At 45.1% G+C, this 23,579-nt stretch overlaps 1 protein-coding gene across 2 annotated transcripts in view; it reads right to left on the bottom strand.

The window, feature by feature from the left end:
• The window catches only part of ZNF704 (zinc finger protein 704), a 61,188-nt gene extending 41,543 nt beyond the window's left edge, over positions 1 to 19,645 (bottom strand). For both annotated transcript variants that reach the window (XM_084849238.1, XM_084849239.1), the window contains exons 1-2: positions 17,638 to 19,645; positions 3,193 to 3,440 (exon numbers count right to left, since the gene is read on the bottom strand). In XM_084849238.1, the coding sequence (XP_084705364.1) occupies positions 3,193 to 3,440; positions 17,638 to 17,952 (563 nt within the window). In that variant the 5' untranslated portion in view covers positions 17,953 to 19,645. The remainder of the gene's footprint in view (positions 1 to 3,192; positions 3,441 to 17,637) is intronic.
• Positions 19,646 to 23,579: the final 3,934 nt, after the last annotated feature.

Raw genomic sequence — 23,579 nt, 5'->3', positions numbered from 1 at the left:
TTAGTATTTTATTACCCCAGATAATTATATTCGAGTTTTTTTCCCCGGATTCACAGTGTATTCCTATCCAGAAGCAAGTCCCATTGAATTCAGTTTCGTTTGCTCCCAGGTAAATATTTAAGATTGCAGACTAAATAAAGCACACCTGGAAGCTGCTGTTTCCAACTGGGTTTTGCACATTGTTTTAGGTTTTTATAATGTTAATTTCTGACTTAAAACATTTAAACCACTTTGAGAATGCTTCTGTAGAAAACTATAGCAATAGTGTAAACAAACACAAAGTGTGTAATTTTTCTGATACATGAATCAAACATATATGAACATATGAAAGTAAGAGTGTCCTCTTGCTAAACCAGGATTTAGAGCTACATGGACAAGTGAAATCTTGGGCCCATGCACTATCACTCCTCTTCTTCTTCCTGGGTAGGGGAAGGACTTAAACCAGGATTCCATTGCAGTTTCTATTATTCCTGGCTTGTCATTACATATAAACCAGGATTTGTGGTTTAGAACAAACCTAAGTTAGTTAAACAAACCAGCAAAACAATCCCGCCAGACCATGGCTCATTTAGCAATTGACAAGAGTTTGTCTTAAACTACAATTCCTGTCTCATACATAACAAATCAAGAATTGTGGAAGCTGAAACTAAACTGAAATACCAATTAAGTTCTCCTCCTAGGTACACAGGGGGAGGAGAGGGGAAGAGGAAATGTGTGAGCCCATGGCGATTGTTTGGGCTTGCAAAAGATCATCCACATAGTGCTAAATTCACAAAGAGGATGTTTGGATGATCATGGGGGTAAAAGAAGCCATCATGGCTTCCCCCACACACACACTCGCGCCGCATGTGCAGCCACCATTTGCGTAATTACCCACGATGCAGTGCGGGTTGCCTTGCTGTCCGAACCCAGCGTGTGGCACAGATGACTTTGTATCCACCCTACAACCTTTACTGCAAGTCGTAGGGTGTAGGGTGGGTAAAAAGTCAAACTGCCATGCTGCATGCCAGGTGTCAAGGGCTCCTTGGTGGCCTCTTTCAGTCTAATCCAGTAGCCAAGTCCAGACACAGACAAAGGGATTCTTTTCAAAGCTTTATTCCTCTTTTACAACTTAACAACTCTACTGTTAGCAACTACATATGAGCAGCAGAGTACCTATGCCCTAAGTTGGAACAGTTGGTCCCCGTTTGAAGGAGAATCACTGGCGGACCCTGAACTTATGGGCTAGGGAGAATCCCTCCCTTTTTCCCTTGGATCCTCTGGACGCAACTGTTGTTTGCACGCCAACCTGGCACCACACCTCCTTTCCGCGCCCTCCATTTGGCGCCGCTCCCTGCATTGGTGTCGCGCGTCCAGCAAGTCTTCTACCCGCGCTCTCTCACTCCTGGGACTGCTATCTATGCCAGGAATGCCGGTGGGAGGAATCTCTGCCAGCTGTTGGCCCTGGGAAGGATGAGCACGCTCCTCTCCCAGGAGCGGCTGCTCTTCCTCAGAATCAGAACTACTCTGGGATTCTATGGGCTCAGCGTCCACCCTGACACCAGGTTCGGATGACATGGCAATCTGCACTGCATCGTGGGTAATTATGCAAATAGCAGCCATGCACATGGGGGGAGAAACCGTGATGGCTTCTTTTACCCCCATGATCGTCCGAAACCTGCCATAGTGTTAAATCCTGGCCAGTATGTTGGACTATTGGTTATCTAGGCCAAATACTGCATACTCTAGCTGGCAGTGATTCTCTAAGGTCTCAGGCAGAGATGTTTTCCAGCCCTGCTAATGGAGAACCTTTTAACTGGAGATCCCAGGGATTTAACTGAGAACTTTACACAAGCAAACCATGTGCTCTGCTGCTGAGCTATGGGCTGTCCCTTCAGTTAATCTTTGTGTTGGAAAAGACAATGTATGAAGCAGCCCTGAACAGCATTGCTCCTAATAGCAAATAAAAGCAAAAATGAAACTCAAAAAACTATCACGTTTGCTTTCACTGTGTAAGAAAATAACCTGTACCACTTTGCAGTTGTTGGAACATGTTAAGAACGTAGCAGCAGCCATGCTGGATCAGACCAAAGGTCAGCCTAGTCCAGCATGCAAGTGCAACACCTTCTTCCCACTCTTGGTCCCCACGATCTGGTACTGAGAAAGCATATCGCCTCTGATACTGGAAGTAACTTACAGCCATCACAACTATACAGCCAATTACATAACTATGCTGACACTCCAATCTTACTATAAAACTTTCAAATCAAGTTACACATATCACATGCAGTATTAATCAACATCCCTATCCTTTTGGGAGCGCTGCATGGAAGTGGGGAAGTGAAATGCTGTAATGTAAGCTGCCATGATTCTTAGTGGACACTGTTAGCAAAAAGAATGTGAGCAGAATGTTGTCTGGCTACCACAGGTGCTGCAATCTTTAATTCGGCTTATAAAGGTAAAGATGTCCCCAACCAGTCGTGTCCGACTCTAGGGTGTGGTGCTCATCTCCATTTCTAAGCCGAAGATCCAGCGCTGTCCGAAGATGCTTCCGTGGTCATGTGGCTGGCATGACTGAACACCAAGGTGCACGGAACGCTGTTACCTTTCCCGCTGAAGCGGTGCCTATTTATCTACTTGCAATTTCTTGCTTTCGAACTGCTAGGTTGGCAGGAGCTGGGACTGAAGACGGGAGCTCGCTCGGTCATGCAGCACTCGGGTCTCGAACTGCTGTCCTGCCGACCTTCTGGTCTGCAGTTCAGCGTCTTAACCACTAAGCCACCGCGGCCCCAATGCGGCTTATACTAAGGCATGATTCAGCACTCTCCATCCTCACCCCTCTCCTTGTAGCCCAACTTTGGCACTTCTTTCATTGTTTATTAAGACACAGTTTCCTGTTACATCCAAACTGGGGAACTGTAGCTGAATCAGATCCTGGCTATGGTCTAGGGTAGAATTTCCCAACCAGATGTGTTGGACTACAAGTCCCATCAGACCCAGCCAGTGAATCCATAGCACAGATGGGATTCCAAGGTCTATGTTCAACATTGACCACTAACCTATACACCTCCCCCGTAAACACACTTGCATTACGCTTGAAGGAAGTACTGTATAGTTTAACTTGCACTTGTAGGGAAAAAAATACTCCAACACTTCTGAACTGGGAAGGGAACCAATGCTTTCCACCCTTTCCCACTTTTCAGGTTTTCCTACCTTGCAGGAGGCACATCAATATTTGAAGATACAACTTTGCGCTTCTGCTCAAGAAGGCAGATTGAACGAGTGCTTTCTTTTTCGTGCTCATGGACTCTGCTAGGTTTTTTGGTGTCTGCTGTTTTTGAATCCTCTTCCTTCATGGCCAACAAAAAAACCTGTTGGTCTGCTAGTTTTTGATTCAGATCACTTTTTAGGTCCTCCTGCTGAAACACTGTGAAGGTCATTTCACGCTTTATGCTGGTTGCCTGAAAAATTAAAAGGAATTATTAGATTTCTTGCAATTCATTTTAAAACAGGGGGCAGACATAGCTTCCAGGCATTCAATCCTATTTAGCAGCTCTGACTCACATTACTACCATATTTACTTTACAGGCATCAAAAAACCTCTTTATCTCCTTTCCTAGAGATATTTGCAAATTGCCAAAAGTGGCCTCTTGAGAGCATCCCCACATATTGAAATGCCCACACCAAGGGCCAAACTAGGCTTGATCTGAATGAAACTGAAGTGTACAGTTTTTGTTATGTATATAGCAGCCATAGGGAAGCCTGAGCAGCTTCGAGGCCATAAGGGGTGGGAACAAGGACTTTAACTCTTCCTATCCCTTCAATGGTCCTGATAAAAGCCACTTCTCTGAAGCTGCTAGTTGCGTTTCAAGGGAAGTCTCCACTGCTGCAATTCATATCACATCTAGTTTGTCTTTGAGTTTGTCTTTTTCACTGTTACTGCACACCAAACTGATGTTTCCACAGAGCTGTCCACTACAGAAGGATCTCCTCCCCAGATAATCAAAGCCAGTTCAAATCCCACCATCATTTAAATTAAGTTAGGATTCTTTGCTCTGATATGCACCATTTTCCTTACTTTCAAAGGAAGCCATTTGGCAATTTGTTGCCCATGCACCTGCTGTCATTGTCCTGTTCCTATTATAAATTCTGGTGAATGAGAAATTTCCTGGGCAAAGCAATGCCAACTAGAAAGGCAACTTGCTCCTAGCCACGACCTGCACCTAAGGGCAGGTATGAAAACAGTCCTGTCCAACTGCACCTCTGAAACATGCAGATTTTGGCTAAAACTTGGAACCTCCCAGGGCTTGCTCTGAAAGATGGCTTATAAAGAAATTAATTAAATGAAATAAAACAAAAATAAAAAATATTCATATATGTGTTTTAAGTTTGAATATATGATGGCAAAAGTGTCCACTATGGCCCAGTCGTGCAAGGCTGGTCATATAATGAACAAGAGTCTAGGACCTAGACTCACCACAACTGACGGCACCATCGCCTATGACCATCCTGACATGCATCCTCCTGATGTTTCTGCCAGACCTACAGGATGAATCTTTTATTGACAAAACTGTATCAGGGACAGTGATAGGAAGTGATAACCGCACATTACCTGTCTACCTGAGGTTTAAACCAAGCATTCTTTGCCATAACTAAATTGGAGGGTTTCCCTCATCCAGGCAGTTTCCTTTGCCCTCTACACAGAATAAAGGTGCAGTACGTTTACCTATTTCTGTCTTCAACTGGACACCTGTAGAGGTCTGTTCTCTTCACATCTAAGTTTTGGAACCTAGCTATATAATTGCTCAGCATAGGCTTTGAAGACGCTATTTTGTTTATTTTATTTTCTATTGTACCTTGCTTGATTCCTCTCTGATCTCATTTTTCCCTTTAAATTAAATAATGCTTTTCTTAACTTTGACTCTGGGGTTCATCTGCCTACCTTAAACATGAGTAAACTCCCACTTGCTAGTTTCCTTGACTTACAGAACAAACATTGATCTAAAGCAGCCTTGTGCAACCTGGCGCCTTCCAGATGTGCTAGACTACAACACCCATATTCCCCAGGATGACTGGAGTTGTAGTCTCACACATCTGGAAGGCACAGGTTGGGGAATGAGAACAAGGGGGAAAAGGGCTAAACTCTCTCTCTCTCTCTCTCAATGGTGTCAGGTTAACAGCCCATAGGTTTCTGGGGATCCCTTCACCCCATTAACCGGGGGTATTTGAAGAAACGAGCATTGCAAGCAGACCACCTTATAAGGTTGGTGTACATCCTTCATCACAGGTCCTTTCGGTGAAACATTGCTAATTGTTGTTCACTGCTGATTTATTTCCATGTAACCATACAAATATCACTGTGATGAACACTTATATGTAGCTGAACAGTGCCACTTTGGGGTTTACCACACCAGGCTTTGCTGTTTTAAATCTGTATTTTAAATCTCTGCATTGCTGCTAGGTTTTATTCTGGTTTTAGTGTTCTATTGTGGTTTTAATGCTTTTATATTTTATATTGTTTTACTGTGTGCTTTTTGGTTTAAATTTTTGTGAACCACCCAGAGAGCTTCGGCTATTGGGCCGTATAGAAATGAAATACATACATACATCGCAATTTACCAGGGCTTTTGCTTCCAGTTTCTGTGCAGGATGAAAGATCAGCTCCTTACACAGGCTGACATAGGCTGCAAGTTCTCTGCAACCTTGGGGTGGAGAGCAAGACAGCAAGCTGTGAATCAGTGGATCTCCCCATGGATCCAAGTATCTCTCTCTCTTTCTGCAAAACATCACAGGACTTCGTTGCTGTCCGCTGTTTACGTGGGGGGTTGCTGTTGTCTTCTTCCTTCCCCTCCAACTCCGCGCTCACTTTGGGCCTCTCCTAGCCCAGCCAAGAAAACTCTCCTCCCAACCCAGGTCAACAGCAGACATGCTGGAAGGGGGGGGGGGGCAGTTGTGGTTTTCCTGCTCCAACCCAACAGCTTCTTATTCCCAGGCTGTGGTTACAGCATAACTACACATTTACACATAGCCATTAAAGCGGATTTACATTTAAATAGTGCATTATCTCGGACCTTTTAAGAAGTGGGATAAAATTCAAAAACTGCTGGACGTGCTCTGGGGGTTGACAATGTCGTGAAAAGGACTCACAAACTTCTATGGGTGACCCACCGCGACTGCACAATAAAAGCCTCATGTGAAGGCTTAAGAGTGCTTGAGATTTCACATACCTCCAGTATATCCCAGTATGAAACTACCTGTAGACTACAATCAACATCAGAGACCCTCCTCCAAGTGCTTCCTCCAATGGAGGATCAGAGGATGAGGGCCTTCTCAGTGGTGGCACCCGATTATGGAACACTCTCCCCAGTGAGCCTTGTGCCAAAATTGTCATCTATTTATTTATTTAATTTCTATACATCCCAATAGCCGATGCTCTCTATCTTTTGGGTGCCGGGTCAAGACTTTCCTCTATTCCCAGGCATTTGACAGCATATTATAAGAATTTAACAGGTCCTGGGATTTGTTGTTGATTGTTTAAAATCGTTACATTTTTTGTACATAACTGGTTTTATATTATATTGTATTTTTAGGGTTTTATCTTTGTAAACTGCCCAGAGAGCTTTGGTTATTGGGCAGTATAGAAATGTAACAAACGAACAAAATGAATGCAGTGAACCCTGAATAAGTGGATATCCTAAGTTTTGTCTTTTTTTCACAAACTGGCCAGAACCAGATAGCAAGTGCAGAGTTGTTAAGAAGGTAGGAGCAGAGTCGAAATAGTTTTTTGACTGGCCACCTAGATGGCTGACATCAGAGATGGAGCTTATCTCACCCCTGGAGAAAACACAGTCCATCTCTGCTAAGGGACCAGCTTTTTGCTGGTTTCAAAATTCCCATAAATGAGTGAAGCCTCACTTCAGTATTTTGTCTTCCTGAAAACATCTAATCAGGAATTGAAAGATACCCTCACTCAGGCCATCCTGTTTCAAGGAACTCCGCATATGCTCTGAAACCCAAGTTTCTACTGAAATTAATGTGTAATTAGTTAAGTTAGATTGATTTTACTGATTTTTCTTGGGGGGGGGGAGAGAGAGAGAGAGAGAGATTGACGTCCCTTTTTCTCATTCCTTTTTTATACGTTGACATTTGACTTCTTTGTTTTAAAAAGGAACGTCTCACTAAACCCGTCCCCACATCCATGGTGGGCATGATACCCTTTGCATTCTTAGGGCATTTCACAAAGTTTTGTTAAGTTCTATGTCTTAGGGAGCTCAAATATTTTGGCCACCTAATGCGAAGAGAAAACTCTCTGGAAAAGACCCTGATGCTGGGAAAGACTGAAGGCAAAAGGAGAAGGGGATGGCAGAGGATGAAATGGCTAGATAGCATCACTGATGCAATGAATATGGACTTCAGCACGCTCCGGGAGAGAGCGCAGGACAGGAAGGCCTGGCGTGCTATGGTCCATGAGGTCACGAAGAGTCGGACACGACTGAACAACTGAACAACAACAACAATGTCTTAGGGAGGGGCCATAGCTCAGCGCGAAAGAGCCCCTGCTTTGCACGCAGAAAGTCCCAGGTTCAATCTCTGGGTTCTCCAGGTAGGGCAAGGATAGAATCCTGCCTGAAACCCTCAAGAGGCACTGCCAGTCGGTGTCAACAATACTGGGCTAGATAGACCAATGGTCTGACTGGTGTAAGGAAGCTTCCTATGTTCTACGTTCTAGGCTTTGGGCAAATAACTCCAAAGCACCTATTTTTCCTTATTTTTTCTAGAGCTGGGTAGAAGTATCCTTGGCAATAGGGCTTAGAATGCCCCAAGAAGCTGGACAGCTGAGAGCAGCCTTCCTCAACCTGGTGCCCTCCACATATTTTGGACTTCAACTTCCATCAGCCCCAGCAAGCACAGGCAATGATCAGGAATGCTGGGAGTTGTAGTCCAAAACATTTGGAGGACACCAGGTTGGGGAAGGCAGACCTAGAATATTCAGGTGAGGATCAGCCTGTGGTGACAGCTTATCGGGATTCTTTTTTGGGGAGCCCTTACTAAAACGAGGTCCACCAGTAGTGAAAGTCTTCCCCACCCACAATCCATCACAGTTACTATAAAGTTTATAGTGCAAGCACATGTCATTGCATGCATGCAAGTAGATCAGAAGCAAAATAGAAGTTTCCCTGGAAGATCTCCTAGCGGTTATTTCAAGAGCAAAACTGGAATGATTACTTTAAGAACATAAATGGAAGCTGAAAGCATTAGTCATTTTATACTTCTTGACATGCAGCCAGATGACACACTACCCAGAAAATATGCTTCCCTGCTATATTGCAAAGCAAAAAGTTCACAACACAAAACAAATCATAATTAATTTTAAAAGCATAACTTTCACTGAAGTAGTAATGGACGTGTTTGAGAGATGGAAGGCAGACAAGATGTTGCTTCTTGAGGTAGGTTGATTTCCCACCAATTACCCCAGGAGAAATCAGACACTAATTCTGGGACAATATACACAACGGTTTTGTGCATGGTATGTACTTGACATGTCTCTCTGTATATCATCTCCCTTATCATGCTTAGCTGGTTGTATACACCTGCCAACAAATTTTTACACACAATTGCAGAACCATTGTTTTCGACATGTGCAGTGTGTCATGCAAAAGAGCTTAACTAGCATTCAAAAGGTGGTGCCTGCACACAGCTCTTGGCTGTAGGCAAAGAGCTAGCATCTATAGTGGGTGCAAAATCTCAGGCTCAGAGGCCAAAACCAGTCCTCCTGGGGTCTCTATCTGGCTCTCAGGGTTCCCTAGATAACCAAGGCCCCTCCCCTTGGCCCCTTCCCCTGATGGTTTGCTGGTTTCCCAGTTTTTCTGCAGTCCCCCCCCATTCTAAAAGGTTGAAATGCCTCTAAGGTTTAGGTAGTGGCAGTAAGAGCTTTATGCTAAAATATGCTGGTATTTTTTGTATTTTGGCGCCAGCCCCTTTTACATTTACATCACCACTGGAACACAGCTCCTGAAAGCTTCTCAAAAATGGAATACAGCCCTTGGGCTGAAAGAGGTTCTGCACCTTGATCTATAGGAATTTCAACTATTGTCTATGTGTCCAAAAGCCTTCTAAACTGACCAAAGGTACTGTCATATGAGCATACATACAATGGGTGTTTCGGGGGGTCATATGTTGCAGTGAGGAAGGGACCATGAGCCCCTTTCTCCACAAACCAAAGCGTATTTGATATCCACACAGAAATGAATAACATTTGAGCATTTTATAGTGATGTCAAAATATCCAAAGCTGTATTTGATGTGTCAGTATTATCACCACCAATTCCAGGGCTGTGGCACATTTGGAAACACTTCAAAGCAATGCCTTTCAAATGTGAACCTATAACATTGTACCTGATGTGTGGCAAAATCCTCCTTCCCACTTGTCAGGTTGAGAAAAGTCATTGAGCTCGGCCTGAGTAGTTTTGTTGTCTGTCTCTTATGAGAAGTTCCTCAATGTGACAAGCAGTAATAGCAAACAAGCCTCCCTAAAAGATAGCTTGCCTACTACTATTGATGCTCCCTTAGAAATGTGGTAGGGAACCCACATGACCGACATGCAGCCTGATGCCTGATTTTATGCTGCCCCCAAAGCTATCATCGGACTCTCCCAACTCCAAGTGCTTCCATGTGTATGTGTGAGAGAGACTGTAACTAGCACAAGCTGGAGGTGGGGTGGTGGTGGTATTTAGTACAGTGCATAAAAAATAAATGGACAAAAAATATAAATACAAATTAGGAAACACGGAGGGTTTATTTTGAGGGGTGACGGAAATACATAACATGTAAAGAAAATGGGGTTGTTTAAGAGTACAGGAGACTTCAGACCAGCTGAGTTCATGGATAAGGATATATTGGAAAATAAAGGCAGAGAAAGAGCGGAGAAAGCCCTGGAAAGCTCCAGAGGTACATTTGTGCTGGATCTGCAGAAGCTGGAGTAGTCCTTTGAGGAGAGGCAGCAAGTTCTCGTGGTCTGAACAGCAAGGCAGTTTAGGATGGCCATTTCCCCTTTGGGAGTTCAGATTAAGAGGGCAAAAGGCAATCTCTTCCTAAATATGCAAGGCTATTTATGGGGTTAATGCAAAATTGGGGCCAAACTCTACACTTTGTTACTATTTTTCAATATTGCCATGTCACAATCTGTCAGAAAGCACATTTCACACAGACTGCAAATTCTGTCTGGCTAGTCTATTCTTTATAACAGTTGAGGAAAAGGGATGGGTAACAGGCAACTTAGATTTGGGGAAATAATACATGTGGGCTGTCCCAAGATTGACAAATACATCCCCCCTGGCCTTTAATGTACTGGACTATGGTAGAAAATCACAACCCAATGGTTAATAAAGTCCAATACAAAATATTAAAACCACAGCATAATCAAAATAACATCAGCATTTCAGCAAAACATCGGGATGCATTAATAAATACAAATCTATATTCAAACCAGAGTCATCATACAGTCCCAAAAGTCCAATAGAACAATTGTCTAAAATGGGGGGGGGGGGGTGTTTAGCTAGCTGTCTATAAAAACAACAACAGGGAGGAAGCAAGGCCTCCCTAAGAGGAGATGCCACTGCTAAGAGAAGGCTCTATCCCAAATAGCCTATCACCATCCTTCAGACAGAGAAGACAGCTGTCCAAAGTCTAAGTGTGTGGGTAGACTTGTATGGGAGAAGGCCATAGTATCACTATCTGGGATCTTCAAGTATCTGGGACCCAGAACATTTAGTGCTGCAATGGTCAACACTAGCACTTCAAATTGGGCCTGAAAACCAACTGGAAGTGAATGCAGCTGTTGTGAAATTAATAATATAACATAATAACATAATAGATGTGGGCTGTCCCAAGATTGACAAATACATCCCCTTGGCCTCACTATTCTGGATGGAAACCCCTCTGAAGTAAAAAATGAAATAAGTCCATGTCTCAAAACGATATCTGCTTCCTCAGTCCATCCAATAAGGGAGACCCCACACAAGATGACTCTGCCAGGAGCTTACAAAGCAGAACGGTACAGATAAAAAATGCTTGCTCTGCTGCAACCTACAATGTCTAGCCTTTACTTATCAGCTATTCTTCCCAGATCTATCCTGGGGACTCTAATCATTCAGTAATTATTCAGGCTTTAGCAGAAGCTTGTTCTTTTGCAAAAACATGCTTTATGTTTTTCATTCATTTTCAGTTTGTGACTAGTGGTACTACCCTGGGATATACCTTTTCTCCAACATGAATGAACAATTCATGATTTGGTTGTAGAGTTTGAGGTAGAAGTGAGGGGACTGAAGTGTGACCAGGGAAGCCCAGGGTGTCATGGTCCCAGGTGTCATGCCACCACTGGAGTCACCTTCAGACTTCTGCCTGACTCTGCTTTTGGACTGTGTTTTTACTTGATTGATCCCCTGGCTTTTGACCTTGGCTGCACCTCAGAACTCGCTCTGGAAAGTCCCTATGTGTCTGTGCTTGACCATTTGCTTGCTAAATGGACTACTCTATTGTATACATCCCTGTATTTGCTTGGCAAAGAATATAGAGAGCAAGGGAGAAGGAGGAATCCAGGACAAAACCAAGACTTTATGCCTGATTAGCAGAGTGGATGGTGGTAGTATCAGTGGATACTAGTCAATGGCGCTATTCAGATGTCACGGTAAGCCATGATTGTTAGGCATTTTTTCTAACCATGGTGGGTTAGTGTGTCATGGGGGGGGAGAAAACCATGTCCCTTGTGGCTGGTAAGCCAACTCGGCTAACCACACCCCTGCAACAGGGTTAAGGGGCCCTGGGGTGACTTACTGTGGCATCTGGCAGGCTCCCCAGTGGTTAAAGCAGGCTCCAGAGGACTTCCAGGCTGCAACCATACAGTACGCTAGCTAGAGTGTCCACCAGAGTGGCCAGTGACACTCTAGCTGTTGTGGACTTTCTCTATGGTCGCACGGCCACCAGGAGTCCATTCACGCTGCAGAGGATGACAGGATGCATGCTAACCACGCCGGGATGATCACCAGGTAACCACCAAGGGAGGTGGTTAGCAGAACCACATGGTACCATATGGTTCCCCGATTGTCTGGTGGCCCCACATGTTGTGCTTTTGCTACCCCTCCCAGTAGTTACCCTAACCACTCTCTCACCAAGCATATCTGAACAGAGCCAATGAGAAGAAAGCTTAGGAGAAGCAGTTGAGTATAAGATGGCAATGAGACATTCTTGCAGAAATATCAGAAAGTTAGATGGAGATACAGGACTAGATGGAGGGGGGGAGTTCTGGGGGAGATACATTAAGTGAAACCTTTTTTAAAATACTTAAAATGATAATAAAATGAGACTTACAGGAAAGCTTAGGTTGCAAGATCTTCCTCACAGGTTTTACTAGCACCAGTGAACCCTTCCTGTAACTCTGAACATATCACCACCAGTAGCAACTAGTGCAGGACAATGCCTCATCCTGTTAAAACGGCTATTTGAAGTCAAATCCAATTATTGAGTATTAACATACAACTTCAAACTCAAGTTCTCTTAAACATTCTCTCATTTTTTGTGCCAACCCGAGGATGCAGTGGAGAATTATATTGTACAAATCTATTCAGGAAGAAGTCTCTATTCACAGAGGAGTACAATGAGGTAAGATAGATTCTTCTAATGATGCTTGGAAAAATGGTACTGCCCTGAATTTCAGTGTATTACTACATTTTGGGCTACTCACCGTATTTAATGACTAACCTTGCCAATGGTTGCTTATTCTACATAAGCTATGCCAGTTAAGCATATTCATCCAAAGTGTCTGTAGAGGGCTGTGCTCAAAACACTACCTGAAATAATGCATTTTTAAGTAGTGCTCTTCCAAACCAGCACTACATTTTTAGTACAAAGACTGAACAACTTTGCTATTTGGCAGATGAGCAAAATTCTCCTCCATATCAGTGCATACAAGATATGGAGGGTTTTCTCTGCATGGTCAGACAATTGTATAACTACAACTAGATACAGTTTCATCAGGAAGGATTCAAAACATGTAACATATGAATACTTGAAGGCTAACCACGTTGATCTGTTGTGGCAAAAAATGGCACCACGAAGACCAACAACTTTACTGTGGCGTAATAAGCTTTCATGAATAATGTTTATCTTCTGTGGTCTAAGGGCACAATCCTATGCATGTTTAGACAGAAAAAAGTCATACAACTCCCAGCATGCCCCAGCCGGCCACGCATAGGATTGCACCCCAAGATGCCAGTTTAGGCATGCTGATTGTAGGATGTGTTTCTGTATAAACATGCACAGGATTATGTGAAAGACTTTCCAGCCAGCTCATCACCCAAACTATACTTGCCTCCAACAGTGTAGTATCTAGTCTCCTTCCCTCCCATTTTTCCACTGTGAAATAAAACATAACAGGATACAACTTTCTGTTGCCAAAAAAAGCAGATTACCTTTCACGTTATATGAAACTGGAACTAGTTCATCGATGTAAAGAAGCAATGAGAGAGTAAATGCAAGTGACTGGTGCATCTTTTGCCACTCCTATGCATATATGAACTGGCTCTTAGTTCCATTTAACTGCATACTCGTTTGCTAACAGAAGCTGGCATACTTATGTAAAGTTGTACTTTTTATTTTCTCAGACCAACACAGCAACTACTTTCTGGACCAGACTTTTCTCCAAAAGCAGTGTTGGCTCAATTCAGACAAACTTCCCAACCACGATTTTGAAGACTGGTAACATGTTATGGGTCTGCACACTTTCTCCTCACCACTCCACCGCTTCTTGCAAGCAGGTTCTCCTCTCCAGCCTCAGGCTTTCTCTAGCCATAGTTTGCTGTAATATCTAAATTTGGCAATGCCTTTTATTACTAACCTCCAAGCCATGGTTTGAAGTTGCTTAGCATGCCACAGTTTGGATGCCAGCACTAGCTAGGGTCTCACTAATGCAGATATCAAAACACACTATGGTGAAGAAATTGAGGAGGAAATCAGTAAATGAGAGGGAAGAAGGGAGGCTGCAACATATTTCCAATCCTCTAAAGTATGGCCTGGAAGATAATGTCTGAACTGACACATTGTTTGGAATTGTCTTTTCAAATACCAAGGAGCATACATGTTTAGTCACTTAGAATACCCATTTTATTAAAAGGTGTGTAGTGAATATTAAGAGAATGTAAAAATAATGAGGAAACTTTGTTGTAAGCAGTTTATACAAAACAGAACTTTCATGGGACAGTAAGTCTCCTCAATGGCTTCCTTCCCGCGTGAAACAGAAATATAATCCTTTTCCTAATGCTGCATGTTTTTGAACAGAAATGGTTTTGTCACGTACAGAAGACTTCTTTAATATTACTTGTCTTAGCCAAGTTGAGTTTATTTGTGGCATCAGCAACAGGTTAGGACTCTTCACATCACAAGTAACTTTTGTATGACAAAGAGTTTGGCAGCGTCCATCTCAGTTACAAAAACATATTATTTTACAAAAACATCAACACATTTGGGTCTTTGAGAGAAGTCTTTGTGTATTTGGATTCTCCATGATTCTCAACTTGTCCTTTCACACCTTTAACAATATTGCTATCTACAAAGCCAGTATTTGGATAAACATTTGCACTACTTTTTAGCACACTTTTTACAATAGGGCTAGTGCTCCATCTTTAATCAAGATGCACTGTTTGGGCAAACTAATTTGTTCATTCCCCCTTCTTAGGTAGAATTCCCTCACTTATGATGACAAGCATACAAACTAGTATAGTTAATCAAATCATGCAGGCTGGGGAATGCTGGGAGTTGTAGGACTTTTCTCTATCAAAACATGCATAGGATTGTGCCCTTAATGGTCCATCTAGTTCAGTTTTTCAGCATTGGCCAAATGACACCACAGAAGGGGAAGTTACAAGTTGGACATTATGGGGACATATATTCCCTGATACACACACACACACACACACGTATTCCAATCTTTTGCAATGAAATACAAGGTGGCTCATAGAACAGGACATTAAAACAATAAAAACATTAATTAAAAGAGTCCCCACCCCCATTACACAAAAGCAGCATGCAAGAAAAAATCTGAACAGCAGTAAGCAGCTATCAAAAGCCTTTTTTTTTTTTAAAGGCATGTTTTCACCAAACAGCAAAAGTTAACTAATGATGGAGCCAAGTGAGTTTCCCTGGAATAGGAAGGCATTTCAGAGCACTGATGCTATGACTGAAACAGCCTGTCTCATCTCTTATACTCACTTGCTGAACAGGACCTCTGACACTGACCGAAGTGTGCAAGAGGAAACAGTCCTTGACAGTCTAATCCTATACATGTTTACACAGAAGTAAATTCCACTGTGTTCAACAGGATTTACTCCCAAGTAAGTGTGTACAGGATTGCAACTTTAGACACCCAAATCCTTAGGGCTGGATCAGGGATTTTAAAAGGCAAGAATCAGAATTTTGAACTGAGCCTGGAAACAAATGGGCAGCCAAAGAAAATGGAACAATACCAGTTATATGTTCTGTCTGGCCTACCCCAGATAACATTCTGGCAATTACATTTTGGATCACGTTAAGTTTCTGGACACTGTTCAAGGGGAGCCCCACATGTAAAGAGCATGTTAAAGTAGTTAAGAAGTGGAGGCATACATGAGGTGAGACAACGTTCATATTCGTTTATTTATTTATTTATTTATTTATAATGTTTGTATACTGCTCTTCATCCTATTTAGGATTTCAGGAAAGTGTACAAGCAAATGAAGTCACACTACAGATTTGTTTGTGTTTTATGTTTGTTTAGATTTCTATTTTTTCTATTTAATTATAAAACACCAAGATTTTTTTTTAAAAGTGAAATATAAATTTATAATAAAATTTAAAATGCTGGTTTTGAACTTTAAAGTCTGAAACAGTCTGCACCTGACATACATGAGGCTGCTTGTCTTCCCTACCTCCCATCACAATCCCTAAGATCAACCAAGAGCATCCTTTTAGTGATGCATTCTGTAGACAAGAGGCGCAGAACCTCTTTCAGGCAGAGGGCCGCATTCCAGTGGTTGGTGGCGCAAAAGGGGCGGGGCCAAACTGCCAGCATATTTTAGCTTAAAGCACTTACTGCCAGTAACTAAGGCTTAGGAGAGGCACTTCAATCTTTGAGAATAGAGGGGAAAAAACCTGCACAAAAGCTGGGAAACCGCCAAACAATTGGTGGTTGGCGAAAGGGGGTGGGGCCTTCTGAGGTTCTGTGACCCTGCTGCAGACCAAGTTACAATACCACACATACATGTTTCAGAAACGCTGCAGAGCCATTTCTCTGTCTGTCACAGTCACACGCTTGTCCCAGGCGCAACAATTGTGCCTTCATTGCTTCAACTTCTTTTCTAATATAGCTGCCCATTATTCTACTCTCACAGAATACTCCACAGATACCTATTAACCCCCAGACACTTAGGCTGCAATATACACACGAACCTGGGAATTAGCCCTATTGAACTCAATGGGGCCTTCTAAGCAGGCACGCACACTGTACATTGTATAGGATTGCAGTGCTAATATCCCGTTGCCACTCACAGGAGTTGCTGTGCTGGCTGATGTCATTCTCATCCCTTCTCTTCCCTTCCTGGCATTTCCCTTGGCCTCATTAAGCTTCACCATTATTCCCCACCCACCCCACTCTCAGGCTTTAGAGGCATGCATTTCAAAGCTTACGCACACCTTAGTCCCAGCTATATTATTATTTTCAGTGGTCATGCCACCATTGCCTTTTAATGTCAGAGGCCAGTTCCTTTTATGTCGCTCATTGTAGTATAGCACACAAGCAATAATCCAACAATAAAAAGTTCTCCAGCCAAGCACAACAGACTGTGTTATCGGGTCCTTGATTTCTTTTTTTTAAAACTGTAAACAACAGCCATCTTTATTTATGCTATGAGATAACTGTCTGAGTTGAGGAATAAAACAGCTGAATACCAACCCCCGCAGGGGCCTTAAACCAACGCATTATGCTACACCATTTTCTTATTTAAATCCATCTGAATATGCATCCCACCACTTTAAATTAAAAATAGATGTATTCTGCTCTCCCCTGCCCCACCTTACAATACCATTGCTACTTGGGAAGAGAAAAGGAAGCACTGCACATGATGCCTTTTGTCACACCACAACACATGCACACACACATCCTTTCCCACGGGCAGCCAGGCTTCTCCCTCCTCCCCAAAAACACCGCAAAGAGTTTGTGCGGTGGGATACGTCTGATTCTGCTGCCCAGCCTGGCAGGACAGGCGGCTGTGCGGGTCTGTTAGTAACGAGAGGCTGAAGTTGGTTTCCCGTGCCTTCAGCGTCATGCTGGGAAGGCACTCTTGGTATGCTCAGATGCCTCCCCCCGCATGATCTCATCACTGCTCTGTCTCAAGGCTGGAGATGGATCGAGCCCGACTCCACTTCCAAGTGGTTGCCCGCGAAATGACCCCGGTGTCGTCAAAAGAGCCTCCTCGCCGCCCCTCCGGAATGCAGCCCAGCGACAATGGCCAGGGCGGGTGGCACTGGCCCACCCCAGTGCCCCGCTCCCCTGCGCCGTTCTGGGTTGCCCGAGCCGGGTGGCGGCTTCGACGGCGCCCGCGCTTTCCCCGCCCCAGCGACGGCGACGACGTACCTTGAGGCTTGCCCGGACGGCCGCGTGGCCCTTGCCCGGCCCGCCGAGCTCCGACGGGGGGCTGCCCACGCCGCCCGCCTCTGCCTCGTCGACGTCGTCTTCCTCCTCCACGTCGACCACCACGTCCTCCTCCTCGTCCTCTTCCTCGAGGGCGGCCGCCGAGCCCTCCCGCCGGGGCGGCCTCCAGGAGTTCTCGGGCTTCGGCGCACCGCGGGCGCCCGGCTCCGGGAAAGGCTGAGCGGCCGCCGGCGGCCCCGCCGCGCTCAAGCGCCGGTTCCCCAGGCTGGAGCGCTTGGCCAGACGCCGCGCTTGCATGGCCGCGCCCAGCCCCGCTCAGTTTCGCGCGCCGCACCGGGAGCGGGCTCGGCCGGGCCGGGCCGGGCCGGGCTGGGCTGGGCTGGGCTAGCCTGCGCCGAGGGGCGGCGGCGGCTCGCGCTCTTGCAGCCGCTACGGCTCTGGCGCTCACGGCAAGGCGGCAGAGGCGCGGCAGCCGCCGCTTGGAGCAGAGGCGCTGGGCAGGAAGGCCGGGCGCGCTGCAGCCATCAGGACAGCCTGCAGCCCGGGCCGAGCGGCTGGGACCCCCGGCTGGCTCTCTTCCTGCCGGCCCAGCGGTGGGCGGGCGGGCGGGAGAGACGGGTGGACCGAGCCAGCGAGCGAGCGAGCGAGGGTCTTTCGCGAGCCTTTCCTTGCGGCTCGCTAGTCCCCAGCCTCAAAACCCGGACTGGAGTCGCCTTCCTGCCAAGTTGCTCGTCGGCTGCAGATTCGCCTTCCCGAGGCGGAGGCGTCGCTTGAGGAGCTGCCGCGCTGCGCTGGCTGGGGCGTGTTCGCCGAGGCTTTCCCGCACCTCGCTGAAGTACTGCCAGGCTCGCGAGCCCAGCAACAAGTGCGGATATCCGAGGTGGGGCGGAACAGAACGTGGCTGCAAAGCCGGGACCCGGCTGGAAGACGGTAGGTCTCTCCAGCAGCGCTCTCGATGGAGTGAATGGGGAGACGCTTGCGCGCGCTGGGCGGGAAAGCGCCAGCTGCACTCGGGGGCGGGGCGCGTGTTTGAGCACTTGCTGGAAAGGGTCTAGCGCGCTGGTGGAACCCCAGCGCAAAAGCGGACCAGTGGCTCTGCCCCAGCCTCTCCCAACCAGGTGTCCTCCAGGGGTTTTGGACCACAACTCCCAGCATTCCTGACCATTGGCCATGCTGCCTTGGGATGATGGGAATTTTAATGCAGCACATCTGGAGGGCATCAGGTTGGGAAAGGCGGGCAGTTTCCTACACTCCAGACATTTTCAGCCCAGCCCTGTGCCTGCTTACGCAGAGAAGTAAGTGCCCCCCTGTTCCAAGGAGCTTACTCTGAAGAAAGTGTGTGTAGGATTGCATCTCAGCCCAAGCCCATGCAAACTGAGCTCTTCCTAAACCCATTGAAATTAATGGATTTGAAATCAGTGGGTTTAGGCATGCCTGACTGTGTAGGATATGATTCTTACTGTGCTCCCCGCTGTTAGTCTTTATTTCAACAGCTGCCTCTTCACTGCCGCATTGTGAGGTCTCTTGCGCCGCCTTTGCTCACATTTGCAGAATATTAGTTTTTATACTGCTAGAATGGCTTTCTGCTGGCTCCTTTAATTGCTGCTAAAAGTAATCCTTGAGTTTATAGTACAGTGAAATATCCAATTTTTAATTTTTAAAAATTATTATTTGCTATTACATTTATATCTCGCCTTTTTTTCTCCTTAAGGAACCCAAGGCGGCATACAGAATCCTCCTCCTCTCCATTTTACCCTCACAACAACAACCCTGTGAGGTAGGCTGGGCTGAGAGTCTGTGAGTGGCCCAAAGTCACCCAGTGAGCTTCCATGCCCGAGTGGGGACTAGAACCCAGATATCTCCCAACTCTCAGTCCAGCATTCTAGCCACTGCACCACCCTGGCTCTCAGTGATGTAGTATCCCATGTCCCCAAAGCCTTAAGATTCATCAAGATGATGATGATGACAGCGACAATACTTCACCACCACCACCGCTAAAAAAGAAAATGCTGAACAGCATAAAAAGGATTAAAAATAACATAAGCTAAAAAACAGGGGGGAAAAGAGGAAAGGTTCCTCTAGGGATGTACAAAAGTCACTTACCTTTCCGACGGGGTGATTCGGGGGGTGATTCGCGAAATCCTAATCCGGCCGGCTCCGCTCCACGGAGATTCCACAGAGCTGCCAGCCGGGGCCTCCCGCAGCCGGACATCCGGCAAGGGAAAAAAAAAACAGCATATGCAAACGGCGGTGGCTGCGGCGGCCGCCATTTGCGTTCCCTTTTTTTCGCTGTTTTAGCCTACGTAAATATTTACGTAAGCTATTACGGCAGGAAAAAAAAGGAATGCAAATAGCGCCCGCTATGCTATTTGCGTTCCCCTTTTTTCCCCCCGTAATAGCTTATGTAAATATTTATGTAGGCTAAAACAGCGAAAAAAAGGGAACGCAAATGGCAGCCGCCGTAGCCGCCACCATTTGCGTACGCTGTTTTGTTTGTTTGTTTGTTTGTTTTTGCTTGTCGTAATAGGCTACGTAAATACTTACGTAGCCTATCACGGCAAAGAGCAGGACGCAAATGGCGGCCGCAGCAGCCGGTTGAAAGACCAGCCGCCGGAGCTGCCACTGGAGCCCCAGGTAAGTTTCGTTCCGGGGCTATTCCACGAGGTGGCGGGGTGTAGGAGGCTGTTCCGTCATGGGTTTCGGGGGGCCGAATGCCAGTGCATTCGGCCTCACTGAAATCCGTGGCAGAATTCTCCGCCATCCCTAGGTTCCTCCTGTGCAAGCACCGGGTCATTACTGACCCCTAGAGGGACGCCTGCTTACGCTGGCGTTTTCATGGCAGACTATAGCGGGGTGCTTTGCCATTGCCTCCTTCAAACATGCATCAGAGTGATAATGGACTCCTGACCTTTTTGCTGTAGGCCTTGGTTGACTTGCAGATCAATCCCTCAGATTTATTTTTTAGATCTCAAAAAGAAATGTGCACTGTACCAGAGAAGCACGGCCACCCAAGAACTGTTTTGTGCAGTTGTTTGAGAAACAACCATGAGCTGAGACCAAAATAAGCTCCCCTGATACACAATTACCTTTTTTGGGGGGGACACACAAGTGGAATGGATAAAGGAAGTCGTAGTGAAATTGAGGGCAAAAGGCTAAAATGTAAAGGGTGAAGACAAGAAGTGTGTATTTGCAAACAAGTTTGCCATACAGATACACCCCTTGGGAACTTGTGATTGGTGGCTGCTTCCAGCTTTACCACTGTATAAGAAATGGAATAGCCGTAAGTTTGCAGTCCTGAACTCATCCACCACAATGTGTTCCAAATATTTGGCCATGAGTGTGCTTTAATGCCACACAAACCAGTGTTTAAGATCCACATTGCACTCATCACTAGCCCATTCTGACCCAGTGACTGAGAAAATTGCTGCTGTCCCAGAGACACATCTCTGTACTTAGCAGGAGCAATGTTGGCATCTTAAGACATTCTTCTCTGTGCTTTTACTCAAACACTAGAGCACCAAAACAAAAGTTTGGAAACAACCATACAGATGTTTTCTTTGTTTTGGGGCCTTCAGCCCCTTGTGAACTCAATAGCTAAGGTTTGCAGTGAGGAAACTTGTTTTATAACGTCTTAAGAATCCTCCCTTTTGGAATCAATAACCAACAAATCAAAATGAGTTTAAGACTGTGAGCATGGCTGTTCCTTCTTACACTGATCACAGAAGTTATTTTACCTGCTTGGAGGCTTATCAATCAGACACCTTCAAGACCAAACAAGTACATTTGTTTCCTCTTACTTAACTCCATAATGTTCTCATTCATTTGTCATTTTTGACAAATGCCCCTACTTGGAAAATGAACAATATTGTTACTACTACTAGCAGCCTCAAGTGATTATTGGTTTCAATGGGACTGCATGTAAACCTGGGTTCAAATCTCTAAGCACCCATGAAGTAACTGAGAGGCCTTGAACTACCTTCCAGGCTATTTGTAAGGATAAGGTTGATTCAAATGCTTCTAAATCATTCATGCGGAGCAGCCTTTAGACATAGCAGGATGAACAAAGTAACTTCTGAACCAGCATGTCCACAATTATAGGAGCAGCTTCTTCATGGTGATTCCAGTGAGTGCATGGCTGAAAAATGTGCCACAGCGCATCCACAAATCACCTCAAGGAAGCAGCCCCTGTAAACATGGGCCACCACCTAAGACATTATTTACTTCCTTCAGCTGTGACCACGAGGATGTGCTGCGTGGAGGATTTTCCACAGCACGATGAACCCAAAGTGACCTACTTTACAGCAGGGGTGGGCAACATGTGGGCCGCATGTCCCCCCCCCCATAGTCACTTTTATGCCCCCTGAGGAATTTGCCATTGCTGCAAAAACATGGCAATTTTGCAAGAAAGCAAGTTGCACAGGGAGCATGCACCTTGTTTGCAAGCAGGTTCGTGCTCCTGGAAGCCTCCCAAGAAGCAATGTGGCTCCCAGAAGTCGCCCACCCATACTTTACAGGATTGTTATGAGGGCAGGTGAGGTCCAGGTTATAAAATACTTCTAAAAATGTCATCAACATATTAATAGTAACCCCAACAAAAGAAATAAAAGAAATGTTGTTAGAGAACAAAGAGGGATAGTCACAGACTGCTGCTGATGTCATGATGTCACAAACTTTTATTCTAGTAAGCCTCTATAGTTAATTACTGCTTTTTTCACATGTAACATCATGTTCAAGATAAGGTGCTGGGGCTAGGAAACTGGATTGCTAAAAAAGAAGTCCCCCTTTCATTATTTCATGGGGCATACCCATGACATTTCAAATAGTTTCAGGAGACCTGTTCTGGTGAGTCTTTGTTCCAGCTAAACACTAATTCACTGCCTTGTGCTACATCCATCGGCGCAGGAAAATATTGTAAGAGTCTGGTATCTTGAGAAGAACTAATCCAAGCTCCTGCTAAGAATCCATTACAGGTTTTCCCTCAGACTGTTCCTCCTACCGGCAGAATGCAGTCTGTAAACATGTGTGGCTCTGTTAAAAAGCCAACCTCTCATTGGTAGAACTACTCCAGGCCTCCACTAAGCTCACATCTGAGCTGTCAGTTACTTTTACAGTGTGCACTAGATTTTTGGCGCCACAGCTGGGAGTGAGGTTTTTGTTCCATAACAAAAACATGAGCCTGAATGGCACTGCACAGAGGAACGAAAGGCATACACTTGGAGAGTATTTCAGTGCTATCAGCAAGGGAGATTTCGGGCTTTCAGATAATATATTCAGAAAAATGCAACATGTTACATTTGCATCCCCAACCAATAAACGTCTTTATGGTATAAATGCATAATACTGAGGCTTAGTACTGTGCAGTCACGTAACTAGTTCTGTAACCACATGTGGAAGTCAAGAACATTTCAATCATGTTAATTTGCAGCATTTCTAAAAAAGTTTCATTTAAGTAAATATGATGAAAATAGGCCCCTTCATGGATCACTGCCTTGTTGTGGCGAAGGGGCGTGCGTCTTGTAATGACTAACAGTGAAATCCTATGCATGTTTGCTTGGAAATCAATCCCACTGAGGTCAGTGGGGCTTTGCAACCTTTATTGCAGCCTGAAGCTGCACACTTGACTTGGGAACAAGTCTTATTGGAAAAGCTGGGACTTATTTCTCAGGTAACACCTACAGGAGTGGGTGGTAGGTGCCAATTCACATGACTTTTTTTTTTTAATTATGATTTACTTTTCTGTGACTTTGCACAAGTTGGACTAGTCTTGTGAATAATTTTTCAGTAAGTATGTAGCACTGCAACACAATGCATTCTGGTTTAACACTTTTTTGGTAATATTGTCAAGGTGTAAAAAAGAAAAATCTGCTCAGGAATAATGAATGCTTAATCCCTAGCACCCCTTCATGGATCACTGCCTTGTTGTG

Source organism: Heloderma suspectum, chromosome 4, assembly GCF_057233095.1.
Source record: "Heloderma suspectum isolate Gila_16-S chromosome 4, 16-S_ref, whole genome shotgun sequence".
Classification (NCBI taxonomy): domain Eukaryota; kingdom Metazoa; phylum Chordata; class Lepidosauria; order Squamata; family Helodermatidae; genus Heloderma; species Heloderma suspectum.
Note: the sequence above shows the minus strand (reverse complement) of the source record. Positions and strands in the feature narration are given on the sequence as shown.